Here is a 12567-nt window from a genome sequence, read left to right as displayed (position 1 = left end):
TAAAATGTATGTATTGAGTGCCCATCAGATGCCTGGCATTAAAGTCCCTGCCTTCATGGAGCTCAAAGTCCAGTGGAGTGACAGATATTCACCAGACCAACCCACTTAAGAGTGTACCACTATAATTAATCCAAGGTAAATGCTATTAAGAAAAAGAAAGCAGGGAACTGAGGACCCAGCTTAGGCTGAGGTGTGTGGGAGGGCTTCCTTGGTTGATAACATCTGAGCTGAGAACTGGAGGGTCAAAATTAAGGAGTGTGTGTGTGTGTGTGTGTGAGAGAGAGAGAGAGAGAGAGAGAGAGAGAGAGAGAGATTCCCGGCAGAGGAAAGAAAGTGAGCTAAGGCTCTCTGGAAGGACGTCTATGCAACAGTTGAGGAACAGAAAGGCCAAGAAAGGGCAGTGTGGCTGGGGCTTGGAGAAGGAGAGGAGGCGGGAGATTTGGCCAGTGGCTGGACTGTATGAGGGGCGTCATGGGCCATGGTAAGAGCTTTGGATTTTAACACAAAGAGTACTGAGGAAGTCACTGAAGAATTCCCATTTGGGGTTGAAGGTGGGTGCATGGCTGGATTTACATTTGAAAAGACAGCTCTGGCTTTGGATTGGAGAATAGATGGTGTAGGTAGGGTGTGGCAGAGTCCTACTGCCATAGTCTAGGTTAGAGATGATACTGGCTTGAGTACAATGATGACATGAAGATGAGTGACAAAGGCAGAGGCAAGAGCTCTTTGAGAAGTAAAGAACAAGGCTGCCTCCCACACTTCATCTTTGAAGGGAAGGGCAAGGTCAGAGCAATAAAACTTAATTCTGGGTGGTCCTAATGGGCATAGAGGAGGCCTCAGTCAAGACTGTAGGAATATATACTGAATGTCACCTGTAACCGAAAAAATAATAAAAAAGATTGGGGGAATACATAAATCTTTGGGGGGGGGGGGAACACACACACACACACACACACACACACACACACACACACACACCCCAATATCTCCTCCTCCTGTAAGAATGGGATTTCAGAAAGGGGAGCAGTCCCAACTGGCTGGGGTAGCAACAGGGTCAAGTATTTGGAGGCTCTGTTCTGATATGGCCTGGAAAAACAGGGATGAATCAGATGCCCCTGGGGGCAGAGTGAGCAGAGGATGACTCATTGAGGGTGGGTGGTGGTGGGCTCAAGGTGTGGCCTGGGGCTTTGCTGCCCTTGGTCATCCTGGAGAACTACATACACTGCTCCCAGGAGAGAGGGCATCTATCTTCATGGAGTTTTAATGAATTTATTCTATTTTTTGTCTGGGAAAATTGGCACGGGCAGTGGTGAGCTATCTCTTCATTCCCATTCTGGGAATAAAGCAATGGGGCTAAGTAGAGGAAGAGCATGCAGAAGGGTTGGGGGTGGTGGTGTTGTCAGGAAGGGTCCCTGGAAAGGACCCTCTGAGCCAGGTGGGAGCTAATTAGGGCAGGGACAGTCATGTCTGGTTCCAAATGGCTTGGCCTGGCATCAATGGGTCATGAATAGCTAGGGTGGTTTGTACTGGTTCCAAGGAGGCAATGCCAAGCTACAAACATCTACAGTATTAATGACCAGTTTGAGCTGGTATAAACCAATCTGGACCACTTTCCTTAAATCAATTTGATTTGTGTCATACACTTAAACCCAAGCACACTATTTGAATTTACTGGCCTATTTTTGAGCCATTTCTAGCTGGTTTGGGTGTCTTCCTACTTTTTTGTATTACTTGGTCAGAGAGGGAGAGAGAGAGAGGGAGCGCGCGCGTGCGTGCGTGCGTGTGTGTGTCTGTCTCTGTGTGTGTGTTGACATTTGCCTCTAACTCCTTTTTGGAGGTTGAAACCAGCTAGGATACAACAGTTGATCAACCTTAGTTCTATATGCAGGTAAGCGACAGTATGATTTTCCCTGAGAGATTCTTAATCCTGGCATCTCCTCCTCCATGGGAAGGAGATGCAAGGATGGCTTTCAGAGTGATGGCAGCCATTGTGTGCTCATTCAGGGCTGAATGGGGACCTGCCAGGAAGCTAACAGCCAACATGACCTGGGAAAGGGTTCCTGGGAAGCCCTATCTGCAGAGTGGCCTTTTGGCCAGACCACAGAGGCTTCTGAGCTGGTTGACTGGGGCAGAGTTCATTAACTATCCCAGAAAGCGACCCCAGACTTTTTCATGCAACTGTATGTATCCACACAGTGTTGTAGTCTGGAAATGTATATTGAATATGTATTGTCTGGAACAATCTAGACAAGGCAGTGTCTGGATAACGGATACTGGAATTTGCAAAGTATGACTTGCTGTATTTATAACACATATCCTGCCCAATTTCTAAAAGGTTCAATGGGGGATGAATTTTAATGAAAGTTCTTCTTTCTGCCAGAGTCTAATTTCTTTAAGGCACGTATATATAATTTAGGTTGTATTTCTCCTGAAATGTCCTTAGGTAGAGTTATTCCCTAACAAGCTGCAAACCTGGCCCTGTGTGATCCAACTCTTGATCTGTTCTCCATCATCATGCTGTGTCCTCTGCCCCTTCCTGCCCCCAGCTCCGGCTTCCTGTGCCCCTCTCTTCCTATGGTACTTGTTCTTTGCCTAGAAGGTGGACACATCCCTCTACCAAGCTTTGCCTTCAGCTTACAGCTCAAAAACCACTTACTTCCTCTTGTTGCTTCTTTCGTAGTCTATACTTTTAGAATGCTTCTTGTCATTGTTTATGATCATACATTTTTGTGGGTAAGTGATTATATATATTATTAAAATCTGATGAATAGTAGCATTAACTTCATCTTTTAACATATCTTACCAGATAATATCATCTAGTAGAAGGGTTTCTCAACACTAGCATTCATGACATTTTAGGCTAGATAATTCTTTGTCGTAGGGCCTGTCCTCTGCATTGTGGGATGTTTAGCAGCATCCCTGGCCTCTACCCACTAGATGCCAGTAGCACCAAGAATGTCTGCAGATAATGCCAAATGTCCCCTGAGGGCAAATCATTCCTGATTGAGAACAAATGACCTAGAACAATTGCTTATAAGAAGTTTGGGTTTTCAAAGGCAGATATCCTGAGAGCCCTTTACTGAAGCACTGATCTTTTTCTGATAACCACTGTCCAATAGAAATATCATGTGAGCCACATAAGTAGTTCTAGTAGCTACATTAAAAGCAAGTAAAAGAAAAAACAGGTGAAAAAATTTTAATAATATATTTGATTTAACTCAATATATCCAAAATATTGTCATTTCAGCATATAATCAATATAACATAATTATTGAGATAGTTTGCATTTCTTTTTTTTGCAAGTCATCAAACTCTAGTGTATATTTTTCTTAATTTAGACTAGTCACATAACAAGTGCTCGATAGCCGCATGTGGCCAGTGGCTAGTGTGTAAGACAGTGGGGGTGTTGACCTAAGCTCACTCAAAGAGCCTGGCCTGGCCCACCTTTTGGGTAGTCAGCAGATTGCCCCCTAACCCCTCAGCAGAGCCATGCATGACCCTCTTTTGTCCACTGGTGCCCATAGGTTACATTCCATCCCAAGCACCCAAAGCAGGAGTCCTAATGGCTCTGACCACATTCTGGAGGGCCAACTTCCCCTCCAAAGTCATCCACGTGTCTGTGACATGCTGATGAGATGTGTGTGCTCCTTGTGAGTTTATAGGAGGCTGGAGGGTCCTCCTCTAGGTGAGACTCACACTGTTTCCAAGCTCTCCAGGCAGATGTTCCACCCACCTACAAACTACCATCCTCATGCTCATTGGTCACAAGGAAGCTCAGTCCTCCACAGACACTGACCACCTGAAAAGACACATTCTATTTTAAGAGACAGATGTTCTCATCTAAAATGACATTTGCCTTAGCAAAGAAGTTGCTGTCCAGAAAGAGGCTGTCCCCTAGCCCTGGGACTTGTCCTCAGTCTCCAAGACACTCTACAGGGACACAGGTGACCAGGGCACTAGCCCAGTACTGCAGGATCACTCCTGCAAAGGCTCTCTGAGTCCCACCTCTTACTTTCTCTGCATCTGCTCCCCCCACAGGCATCCTCATCTCCAGGCGTGGCAGCTTCCTGGGAGTTCTCTAGAGGAGCTCCTGCCTGCCTCCCGCTGCCTGAGGAATTGCTTCCTGTACCCAGCGGTGGCAGCTACTGTAGGCTCTGCAGAGCCTCCCAGGCCACTGGAATGAGGACCCTTACTTGGACCCAGCTGTCTCCAAAAGCCAGGGCATTGCTTCCCTAGTGAGGAACACTTATATCTTGGCTGCTGGGACACATCTTGAGCATTGAGCATTTCCTTTTTAGTAAAGGAACAAAATTTCCCCAAAGTTGTCACCTGGTCACTTTGAGCCACCCAGAAACAGACTATGAGGTAAAGCCAGCAAACTTCCTGGGGCCCAAAGATGGCCATTGCACCTTTGTAGTCTCAGGTATGACCTTACTGACCCCAGGATCCTCACTAGGAAGAGACATCAGTCCTGCCCCATCTAAACCCCAGCATGGCACCTGGCTAAGTATACACACACACTGGCCAAGAGACCTACCCACACAATACCCAGTTTCCCCCTACGAAGTTGGACTTACCCCGCCTGGCTTGCCTGATCTTTGGGCTCAGCATGATCCTGTAGCCACCCCACCAGTGTCGCTGAGCCAATCATGGTGTCATCCACTTCCCTTTTTTCTTCCTCTCAGTCAGTTGCCCCTCATGCCCCGCAAGGGCCCCCATGGCCACTGGCGTCACTCGCAAGGCTCCCTGGGCTCTGTCCTGGCTCCGGACCGCCGGCTTGCCTTGGACTCCATAAACCTCAATGCATTATTTATCCATTCCAGAATTAATTCCCATCCAAGCGAACCATTAAGAGTCTCAGTAACGGCTGCTGATCAATCACTGAGCCGGGGGTGGGAGAGTGGGGGGCAGCCTGGCTGTCTCTCTGCTGGGTCAGCGTGCACGTGGTGCTGTCAGTCCCCTATCTGAGTCCAGCGGGCACGCTGATCTCTCCTCCCACGCCCGCAGCAGGCAGGCGGTCTGCGAGGAGGGTGGGGCGGACCATCCCAGCGGAGGGCGGGCGGTTCCCGGCTCGGATCCGCCCTCTGCTCGGGGAGGGCTCGTCGGGGTGCGCAAGACACACAACGAGGCTGCAGGGAAAGCAAGGACTTCAGTGGCCGATTTGCTCTGTCGAGGCCCTGGGGAGACAGCGCTCTTGGTAAGAGGCTGGCCAAGACCCGAGCAGGCAAAGCACGCCTCCAGAGCCTGTCCAATGGGACCCCTGCTCTGCCTGATATTCCCTCCAGAAGGGCCCAGGAGCTCACAGTTCCAACTGTTGAAAGACAGGTGTGTTTTAGAAGGACCGCGCAGCTTCCGCAGTGTTCAGATCCTCAGGGGACTGGATCAGCAGGGAGACAGAGGCTTGATAGGGATGTTACCTTTCTCTGCTGCTCAGAATTTCATAAACTGTTTACTGAGTAGTAAATCTCTGCTAATTGACATAGTTGTTTCATACTAGCATAATTCTAAAGTGTGAATGTATAATTGAGCTTTTAAGGGGGTTAGCCTCAAGATCCTAAAAATTACCTCGGAAATGCAATCACAGTAATTCTTACCATTTATTAGGTGCTACTATGTGTTCAAGGTTGAAATTGGTGCTTTGTATTTAATATCTCATTTAATTCTCAAATTCCTGGAGTCAAGTGCTATTATCATGGCTTTTCAGAGGAAGAAAATAAAGCACATAAAAGTTAAATAACTTCCCAAAGTCACACGATCTTTTCAAGGGGGGGGGGGGATCTAAAGTCAGGGCTCTGGGTCTACAGCTCATGCTTTTCCATGACGTCTTTCTAAATACCCAAATTCCAACCATCACATGAACAGTTAGTTCCTGGCTTGAGAGCCCTCAATGAATGCATCAGATGGTGAGAACCAACCTTTGTGCCCCTGAAAATCACCCATGTGCCCTGTTAGGCATTTGCACCTGGGGCTGGGATTTTGTGCCTGGGTCCTGTGGGATCATCTTAGTTGGAAGACAAGAAGTGTGAACAAAAATCTCTCTGCTTTTAACAACGATGATCTCTCCCTAATTCTCATAGTGCTCCTATGTCCACTGATCCCAGAAGGTCATATTGATGTGTAATGGACTCTAGCAGCTAGAGGGGAAGAGGGTCCATAGGCTGGGGGTCCACTGGGAGCCCACTGAAGCAGTCCTTGCTAGAGATGACAGGGTCTGGCAAGGGAGGATTGGAGAGATTAAGGACTCACCAGGATGTGGTGGATCAAATGACCAAGCTGAAGGGAGAGAGTCCATGATGACAAAGCCGTCTTACTCAGTATCAAGTCACTTATTCTGGCCCTCAGCCATTCCTCAGAAGGTTTGAATAAGTATCTTGACATAACATTCAAGGCTACTGTCCATGTCTGCCTCTGTGAGCTAGCTCTTGTTAATGCTAGATATAAATATATAAATATAAATATAAATATATATATATGTACAGACCCATTCCTGTGTTCCTGTGCCATTGCACGTGTACTTCCCTCTCTATTAAATTCCTTTTCCCTACTTTGTTGCAACTACATAAGTCCAATCATGCCAAGCCAGTCCTCTGTGAAACTGTATTGATCCTGCCACCAGAAAGAGCCACTAAGCACTTCCCCAGGGCTCTTATCTGTGTCCCTTAGACTGCCCAATGCCCCTCCTGCACTCCCAGCACTGAGCCCCAGGCTGGACTCAGGCCACGAGCCTCATGAGGAATACTGACTTGATGGGCATATCCAAGACACCACTGAATGACAAAATTGTGCTCCTTTCCTCTTGGGCCAGTTTGAGGCTAGGTCAGGCTGAAACAGGAGCCACTCAGGAGTGGGGAGGATTTGGAGCTGGAAAATCTCACATAGATATCAAGGTCACAGGGCAAGGTCCCGTGGCCAGTGACAAGGTCTTGAGCAATCATAAAGTCCTGTGAGTAATGCAGCCTGGACCACTTCCTCCAAACCAGAGGCAGGAAAATGCCCTGAGGATTTAGTTTAGGTCCACTCACACTTGTTTTGGTTAAGAAATCACCCCTTCCACCCTTCCCCAAGGCGCTTTTACTGTGCAGCTGTCCGCCCCCCCACCCCATGACATTAAGTCACTTCGCCTATTTTTCTGGGGATCAGCACTGGAATTGGACAAAACCACAGAGACTCTGGGCTTAAACCCAGAAGTAAAACTGGGAAAAGGTCAGGAGCCAGTTCAGACTGTGGACTTGAGAATGGTGGGGGATGGGGGAGGGGGCAAAGAAGCCCTTTGCTTCTCTCTGCCCTCAGATCATATTCTCAGTACTTTTCTGCATGAGGGGATCTATGGAGTCCCAGCTGGGAGGGCCATCAGAGCCCCTCCTTCCTGAAGTTGAGTTTATAAACTTCCTCTGCAGGATTCTGAGAGCTCTCCAGGTCCCTCTGAGGCTGGCAGGAGGGCGGGTGAGGTGAGACATGAGCAGAGTGAGAGAATCTGTTTAAAACAATGGCCTCCTGCATAAGCGTTTGTTTGAAGGAATTGCCCCACTCCTGTCACTTAAAGGCAGGAGGAAACTGAGGCCACTGAGGGAAGATACAAGTGTCACTTAGCAGTAGAGCCAGAGAGATGGTCTCTTTTCCCACTGTCCTCTGTCTGCTGCACAGCACTGCCCCTTCTGGCAGCGGTCCTGGGCCCCCACACTGTTTCTTGCCTTGCATCATTTCAGCAATTTCTAAGGGCTGCTCTGTGCTGGGCACTGCTAGGCACTGAAGGGTGAGTAGAGAGGATTGGTGGGCAGAACTCTCCAGAAGGCATCTGCCGAAACACACATCTTGGTGGGGTGTTCACATACCTATATTGTTGGTTCAGAGCCAGGATGATTTCACATCAGTGTGTGGACAAAAAAGAGATTCTACAAAAAGTAACCTCACAAGGTGATTTGATCATAAATGCCTAACTGGGCAGGTCATAGGGCGCAGTTACGCTCCAGGAATATAACTTCTTTAGTAGAAGGCTTATCTTTGCCTTAAGCCAGCCCTGTCCATTGTTTCAGTGCATCTGGGTTAACACACCTTTGAAATGCCCCTTTTCAGACCCCTTCATCTAAAGGAAGACTCTGTCAAGAGAGCATATAATCTTGTTAATTATCCTGTAATCCGATTCCCGCCTTGCTTTCTTCCACCTTCATGTCATCTTCCTTATGTTCCCTCTTTAAAAGAAGCTACAAACTCATTTCTTGAAGGCATTTATCTATCTCAGTCTGTTGAGATCTTGCTTCTAGGCATATCCTCTGTTTGGCTCAAATAAAATTTTTATAAAAATTCTCTATGGGTTTGGATGTTCTTACATTAACAGTGATCCTCGGCCTTGGCTACATATTGGGGAGCTTTGAAAACTAATTGCTGCATCCCACCCCCCAACAGCTCTGGTTTAACTAGTCTGGCATGTAAAATGGTCATTGGGAGTTATAAAAGCTCCTCAGGTGATCCAAAGTGAGGCCATGACTGAGAACCACTACTTTAGAAGATAACTGCATGTCTTTGAGCCTGGGGCCACCAGAGGAAGTCTTCGCCTATTGTCATCTCTCGGGAGGTGCACACTGGGCAGTCAGTCTCTGGTTAGAAAGTGGTAAGGGGTATTTATCCCAAGACTACAGGAGACAGCTCTGTTCCATGTAGAGCCACAGGTACTGCGGGATAGTCTGGCAATACACACACTGTCCAGTAGAGGGGGAGCAGGGCTGGGTTTGGGTTCTGTTGTTTTGCCATGTGTTCTAGCTTAGTAAGGAGGATCTGCCACCAAAAGGGCGAGTCTTTCTCTGATTTTTACCAAGGTGCTGTAGAGATAGCAGAGCCGGCTTCCTTGTTCCAGAAGTTACAGGGAGTACAGAGTGAGCTCTTTAGGAGGCAGAGGGAGAAAACATTGCTATCCTAATTCGGAAATGCCTACCCAGTGGTCAACATCACCAGTGTACCCTGACTTCCTGATTAGAGTGCTGTCTCTACTGCCAGGCATCTGATGTTCCAGCTCCCTAGGCTGTCACTTCTGTCCATTCCAGTGGTAGGCTGAATCAACTGACTGGTACCAACAGATGTAAAAGCTGATTATTAAATTTTCAGGGGCTTTGCAAGTCCGTTGTTTAACACAGCTATCATCAACAATTTAATTATATAAACTTATAATTAAATTATATTAAAAAACAAAGGTAATACATGCTTGACACACATCACTTCCTAATTATTTTACTTAATTTTTCTATTGTTTAGATTCTTAGGTTATTCACGTCTATATGGTAAAAATACTATTTGTAAAGTCATCTTGACTAGGCCATGGGGTGTCCAGACATTATGTCAACCATTATTCTGGGATTGTCTGTGAGGGTGTTTTAGATGAAATTAACATTTGAATCAGTACACTGCATAAAGCAGATTGCCTTTCCTGATGTGGATGTGCCTTTTCTAGTCAGTTGGGATCTGAACAGAACAAAAAGGCTGATCTTCCCCTGAGCAAAAGTGTTTGGTTGCCTTGAGCTAGGACATAGTTTTGTTTCTGTGTTTGGACTTGAACTGAATACCTGCTTTTCCTGGATCCTGAGCGTGCTGGCCTCTGGACTAGAACCATACCATTGCCTCTCTTAGGTCTCCAGTTTGTGAACCTCAGATCTTGGGACTTCTCAGCCAATTCCATATTTATCTATATATCTATATCTATATCATCTATATCTATCTCCTATTGGTTCTCTTTCTCTAAAGAACTCTAATATAATTATATATCAGGCTGCTACTGCATGTCTCTTCCCAACTCCTTGCCCAGTGGTCATTCTGGTGGTTCGAAATTGATAGTGATGAGAGTATGTACACCAAGAAGATAGAAAAATGCTATCAATCAGAACTTAATTTTTTTCCTCTGAAGATCTGGTTGTTAGAAATTTGCCAGCATGCCCCTGGTCATTCCCTACCACATTATCTGTGTGCTCCAGTCACTGTTGACTCCCTGCTGTGGGCAGATAGTGCTAGCTCTCCACCTAAATTTGTTCTCTCCTTCATCCTGTGCACGCCTAGATGCTCAACATTTCCCAGCTTCCTTGCAGTCTGGTGTGATGCGTCCTGGCCAGGCCTGGCCCACAGGACTCCTCCTCAACACTTCTCCATGAGTGTCTCCCTTTTCTAGGGGACTAGAATGGGACTACCTTGGAAGTCTCATGGAGAAGATGGCAGAGGCCCCATAGTTGGGGTTCCTTAATGACTGAATTGAGTTGAGCCCCCATTGTCAACCTGGAAATATCTCAAGTCGTTTATGTGAGGGAGAGCCATTAGATATTTGGTCCTCTTTGTCACTACAGCTAACCTTCCTGCCAGGTAAACACTTGCCTGCCCTTCTTCACTTACCAAACTTTGATACAGCCTTCTGGACCCTGTTTTAACATCACCTCTTTGCTCAGTGCCCCATGGTTAGAGTTTGGCATCTTTAATATCTTCCCCCCTGCCTGAGGCCACAGGAACCTTCTAAAAGTTCTCCTGCCTGACCCAATTAAGACTTTACCCATAATTTAAATATATAAAATTTAAATTACCCATAATTAACCCATAATTTAAAAGTTAACCCATAACTTAAACATTATAGCCCTTAATTTAAATATAAACTATGAACAAAACTCACAGTATGCTGAACTTAAAATATTCTTTCTAGATTTTTTAATTGTAAAATGTGTGGGATTCATCAAAGGTAAACTTTTTTGCCCTTTTGGTGGCCTTGCCTCGCTGGTACTCTGAGCATATCCTTGGTTTCACCTTTGGCCCTTGGGTACTGCAAGCTGCTGTGTTCCAGAGGGTAGGGCTGCTTTCCTGGCCTCGATCCTATTGCCTTAGGCCTAAAGTCTGTCTCTGTCCTTTTGCCCAATTCCTCCTCCAGATGCTTAGCTTAGCTTTTAATTTTAGTCTTGTTCACACAGTACAATCTACCATCTCATGCATAGCCCAGGCCCCCAGAAAAGAGGAGCCCTGGACTCCTACTTTTTAGGGTCTTTTGCATCCTGGGACCCTGGACAGAGAGTCAGAAGGACAAAGATGCAGAATACAGGATTGGGCTTTGAGAGTTCAGACCATAATATGCAGGCTTTGTTTGGAAAATCCAGGACCTGTAGTCCCAGGCATGTATTTTAGACTCCTTCCTGCAGCCCTAGTCTGGGAGTGGGAGGGAGGTGGCTTAGGGGTCTCGAGTTTTTTCACATATCATAACCTTTGTTCCAACCTCCATTTTAGCACTTGTCACACACTACTTTTAACTTTGCAACAGCTAGTGTCCAGGCAGCTGAAGTCCAGGACATATTTACTTTGTGTTGAATGGATGAATGAGTGGGATACCAGCTGGGTTTCTAGTGGCAGACAATGAGATGAGAGATTTATTAGGGATTAACACCTGTTCATGAAATGGATGGAAGTAAGAGCAGGGTGGGAGGGGAGTGTCAGAGTGTTGTATAAACTTGATATTGTCTCTGCCAGCACACCTGGGAACTCTGAAGTAGATGGCTCAGAAGAAGGGTCTAGCTTTGATAAGAGGTAATTAGGCCCGTGTACTACTGCCTTTCACAGTCATTGGCTGGGGAGGAAGCATGACCTTAGCCACTACTGCCTTGCGTAAGTCATTGGCTGGGGGCCACCCAAGAAAAGCATGAAGTTGGCTTGAAAGTTGGTGGTTGACCCCACTCTTTTGCAGCTGGGCAGCGAGTTTTTTCTTGAAGGAGGCTCTGAGCAGCTCAGTTGTGTGTACCACAGAGGGATTCTACAGAATACATAAGCTTCATTTTTAAGCCTCCGTAAAGGTTGGGTTCAGATAAATACTATTCACCTAAGAATCTTTGCTGTACTTGGACAACTGTCTAGACTCTACATTTAACTGGGCAGCTTTCAGATAAAGATTTTATTTTGCTGCAAAGTCTCACTGTGTGTTTCTCAGAAGGGAAAGCTTCTATTAGAGAGTGTGTGGAACAGGCAGTGGGACAGGCCATGCCATGAGTGTGTGGAGTTCGCTCAGGGAGCTATGGGAGGTGGCAGGAAGGATTTCAGCTTATGAGGCCTGACACCCTGGGGTAGGAAGTGTCCCCTTTTGAGTGCCTACTTCTGGCAGTCAAAGGCTGAGAGGACAGAGATAAATATGACCTCACTAGTGGGTTTTTGGGTCCAGGGAATATGATATACTGAAGTTCCAAGGAGCTGCCGCCCTTCCCCCAAAGCAGCGGTTGGGGGACCCAGGTTACGGTCAGCATCAGCCTGCCAGGCTCAAATGGCAACCTCTATCCTCACACAGGTCCAACAAGGAAGCGGCTCTGAAATGATTCCCTCTACCCTAAAGAGTCAGATTTTACAAAATGAATCATCACTTAGGTCAGTTTTGCATTATTGAAAAACAAATCTTCTCCCTTGTGAAAACACCTGCTTGTTGTGGAAAGGCAGGGACTAGAACAGATGGAAAAAATGGAAATTTCCCAGGTGCCTTCTCTCTCAACTCACACCTCTCCCCAAGGTCAAGATTCTTTTCCTGTTCCTCTCCTCTGGGGAAATCAGCCCTCTGTGGGCACATGGCCTGCT

General features: G+C 46.6%; 1 protein-coding gene across 13 annotated transcripts in view; it reads right to left on the bottom strand.

Annotated features, from left to right (window-relative positions):
• ARHGAP22 (Rho GTPase activating protein 22) overlaps positions 1-12567 on the bottom strand; it is a 184749-nt gene that overhangs the window by 142255 nt on the left and 29927 nt on the right. For 2 of the 13 annotated variants that reach the window (XM_016142850.2, XM_016142844.2), the window contains exon 1: positions 4578-6395. The exons of the other annotated variants lie outside the window; for them this stretch is intronic. Coding sequence is in view for 1 of the 2 variants with exons in the window: in XM_016142844.2 (XP_015998330.2) it covers positions 4578-4611 (34 nt within the window). In the remaining variant the exon portion in view is untranslated. Of the gene's footprint in view, positions 1-4577; positions 6396-12567 lie in introns of those variants that run through there. 13 annotated transcript variants of the gene reach the window in all.

The sequence above is a fragment of the Rousettus aegyptiacus genome, unplaced genomic scaffold (assembly GCF_014176215.1).
Source record: "Rousettus aegyptiacus isolate mRouAeg1 unplaced genomic scaffold, mRouAeg1.p scaffold_m13_p_6, whole genome shotgun sequence".
NCBI classification, from domain to species: domain Eukaryota; kingdom Metazoa; phylum Chordata; class Mammalia; order Chiroptera; family Pteropodidae; genus Rousettus; species Rousettus aegyptiacus.
Note: the sequence above shows the minus strand (reverse complement) of the source record. Positions and strands in the feature narration are given on the sequence as shown.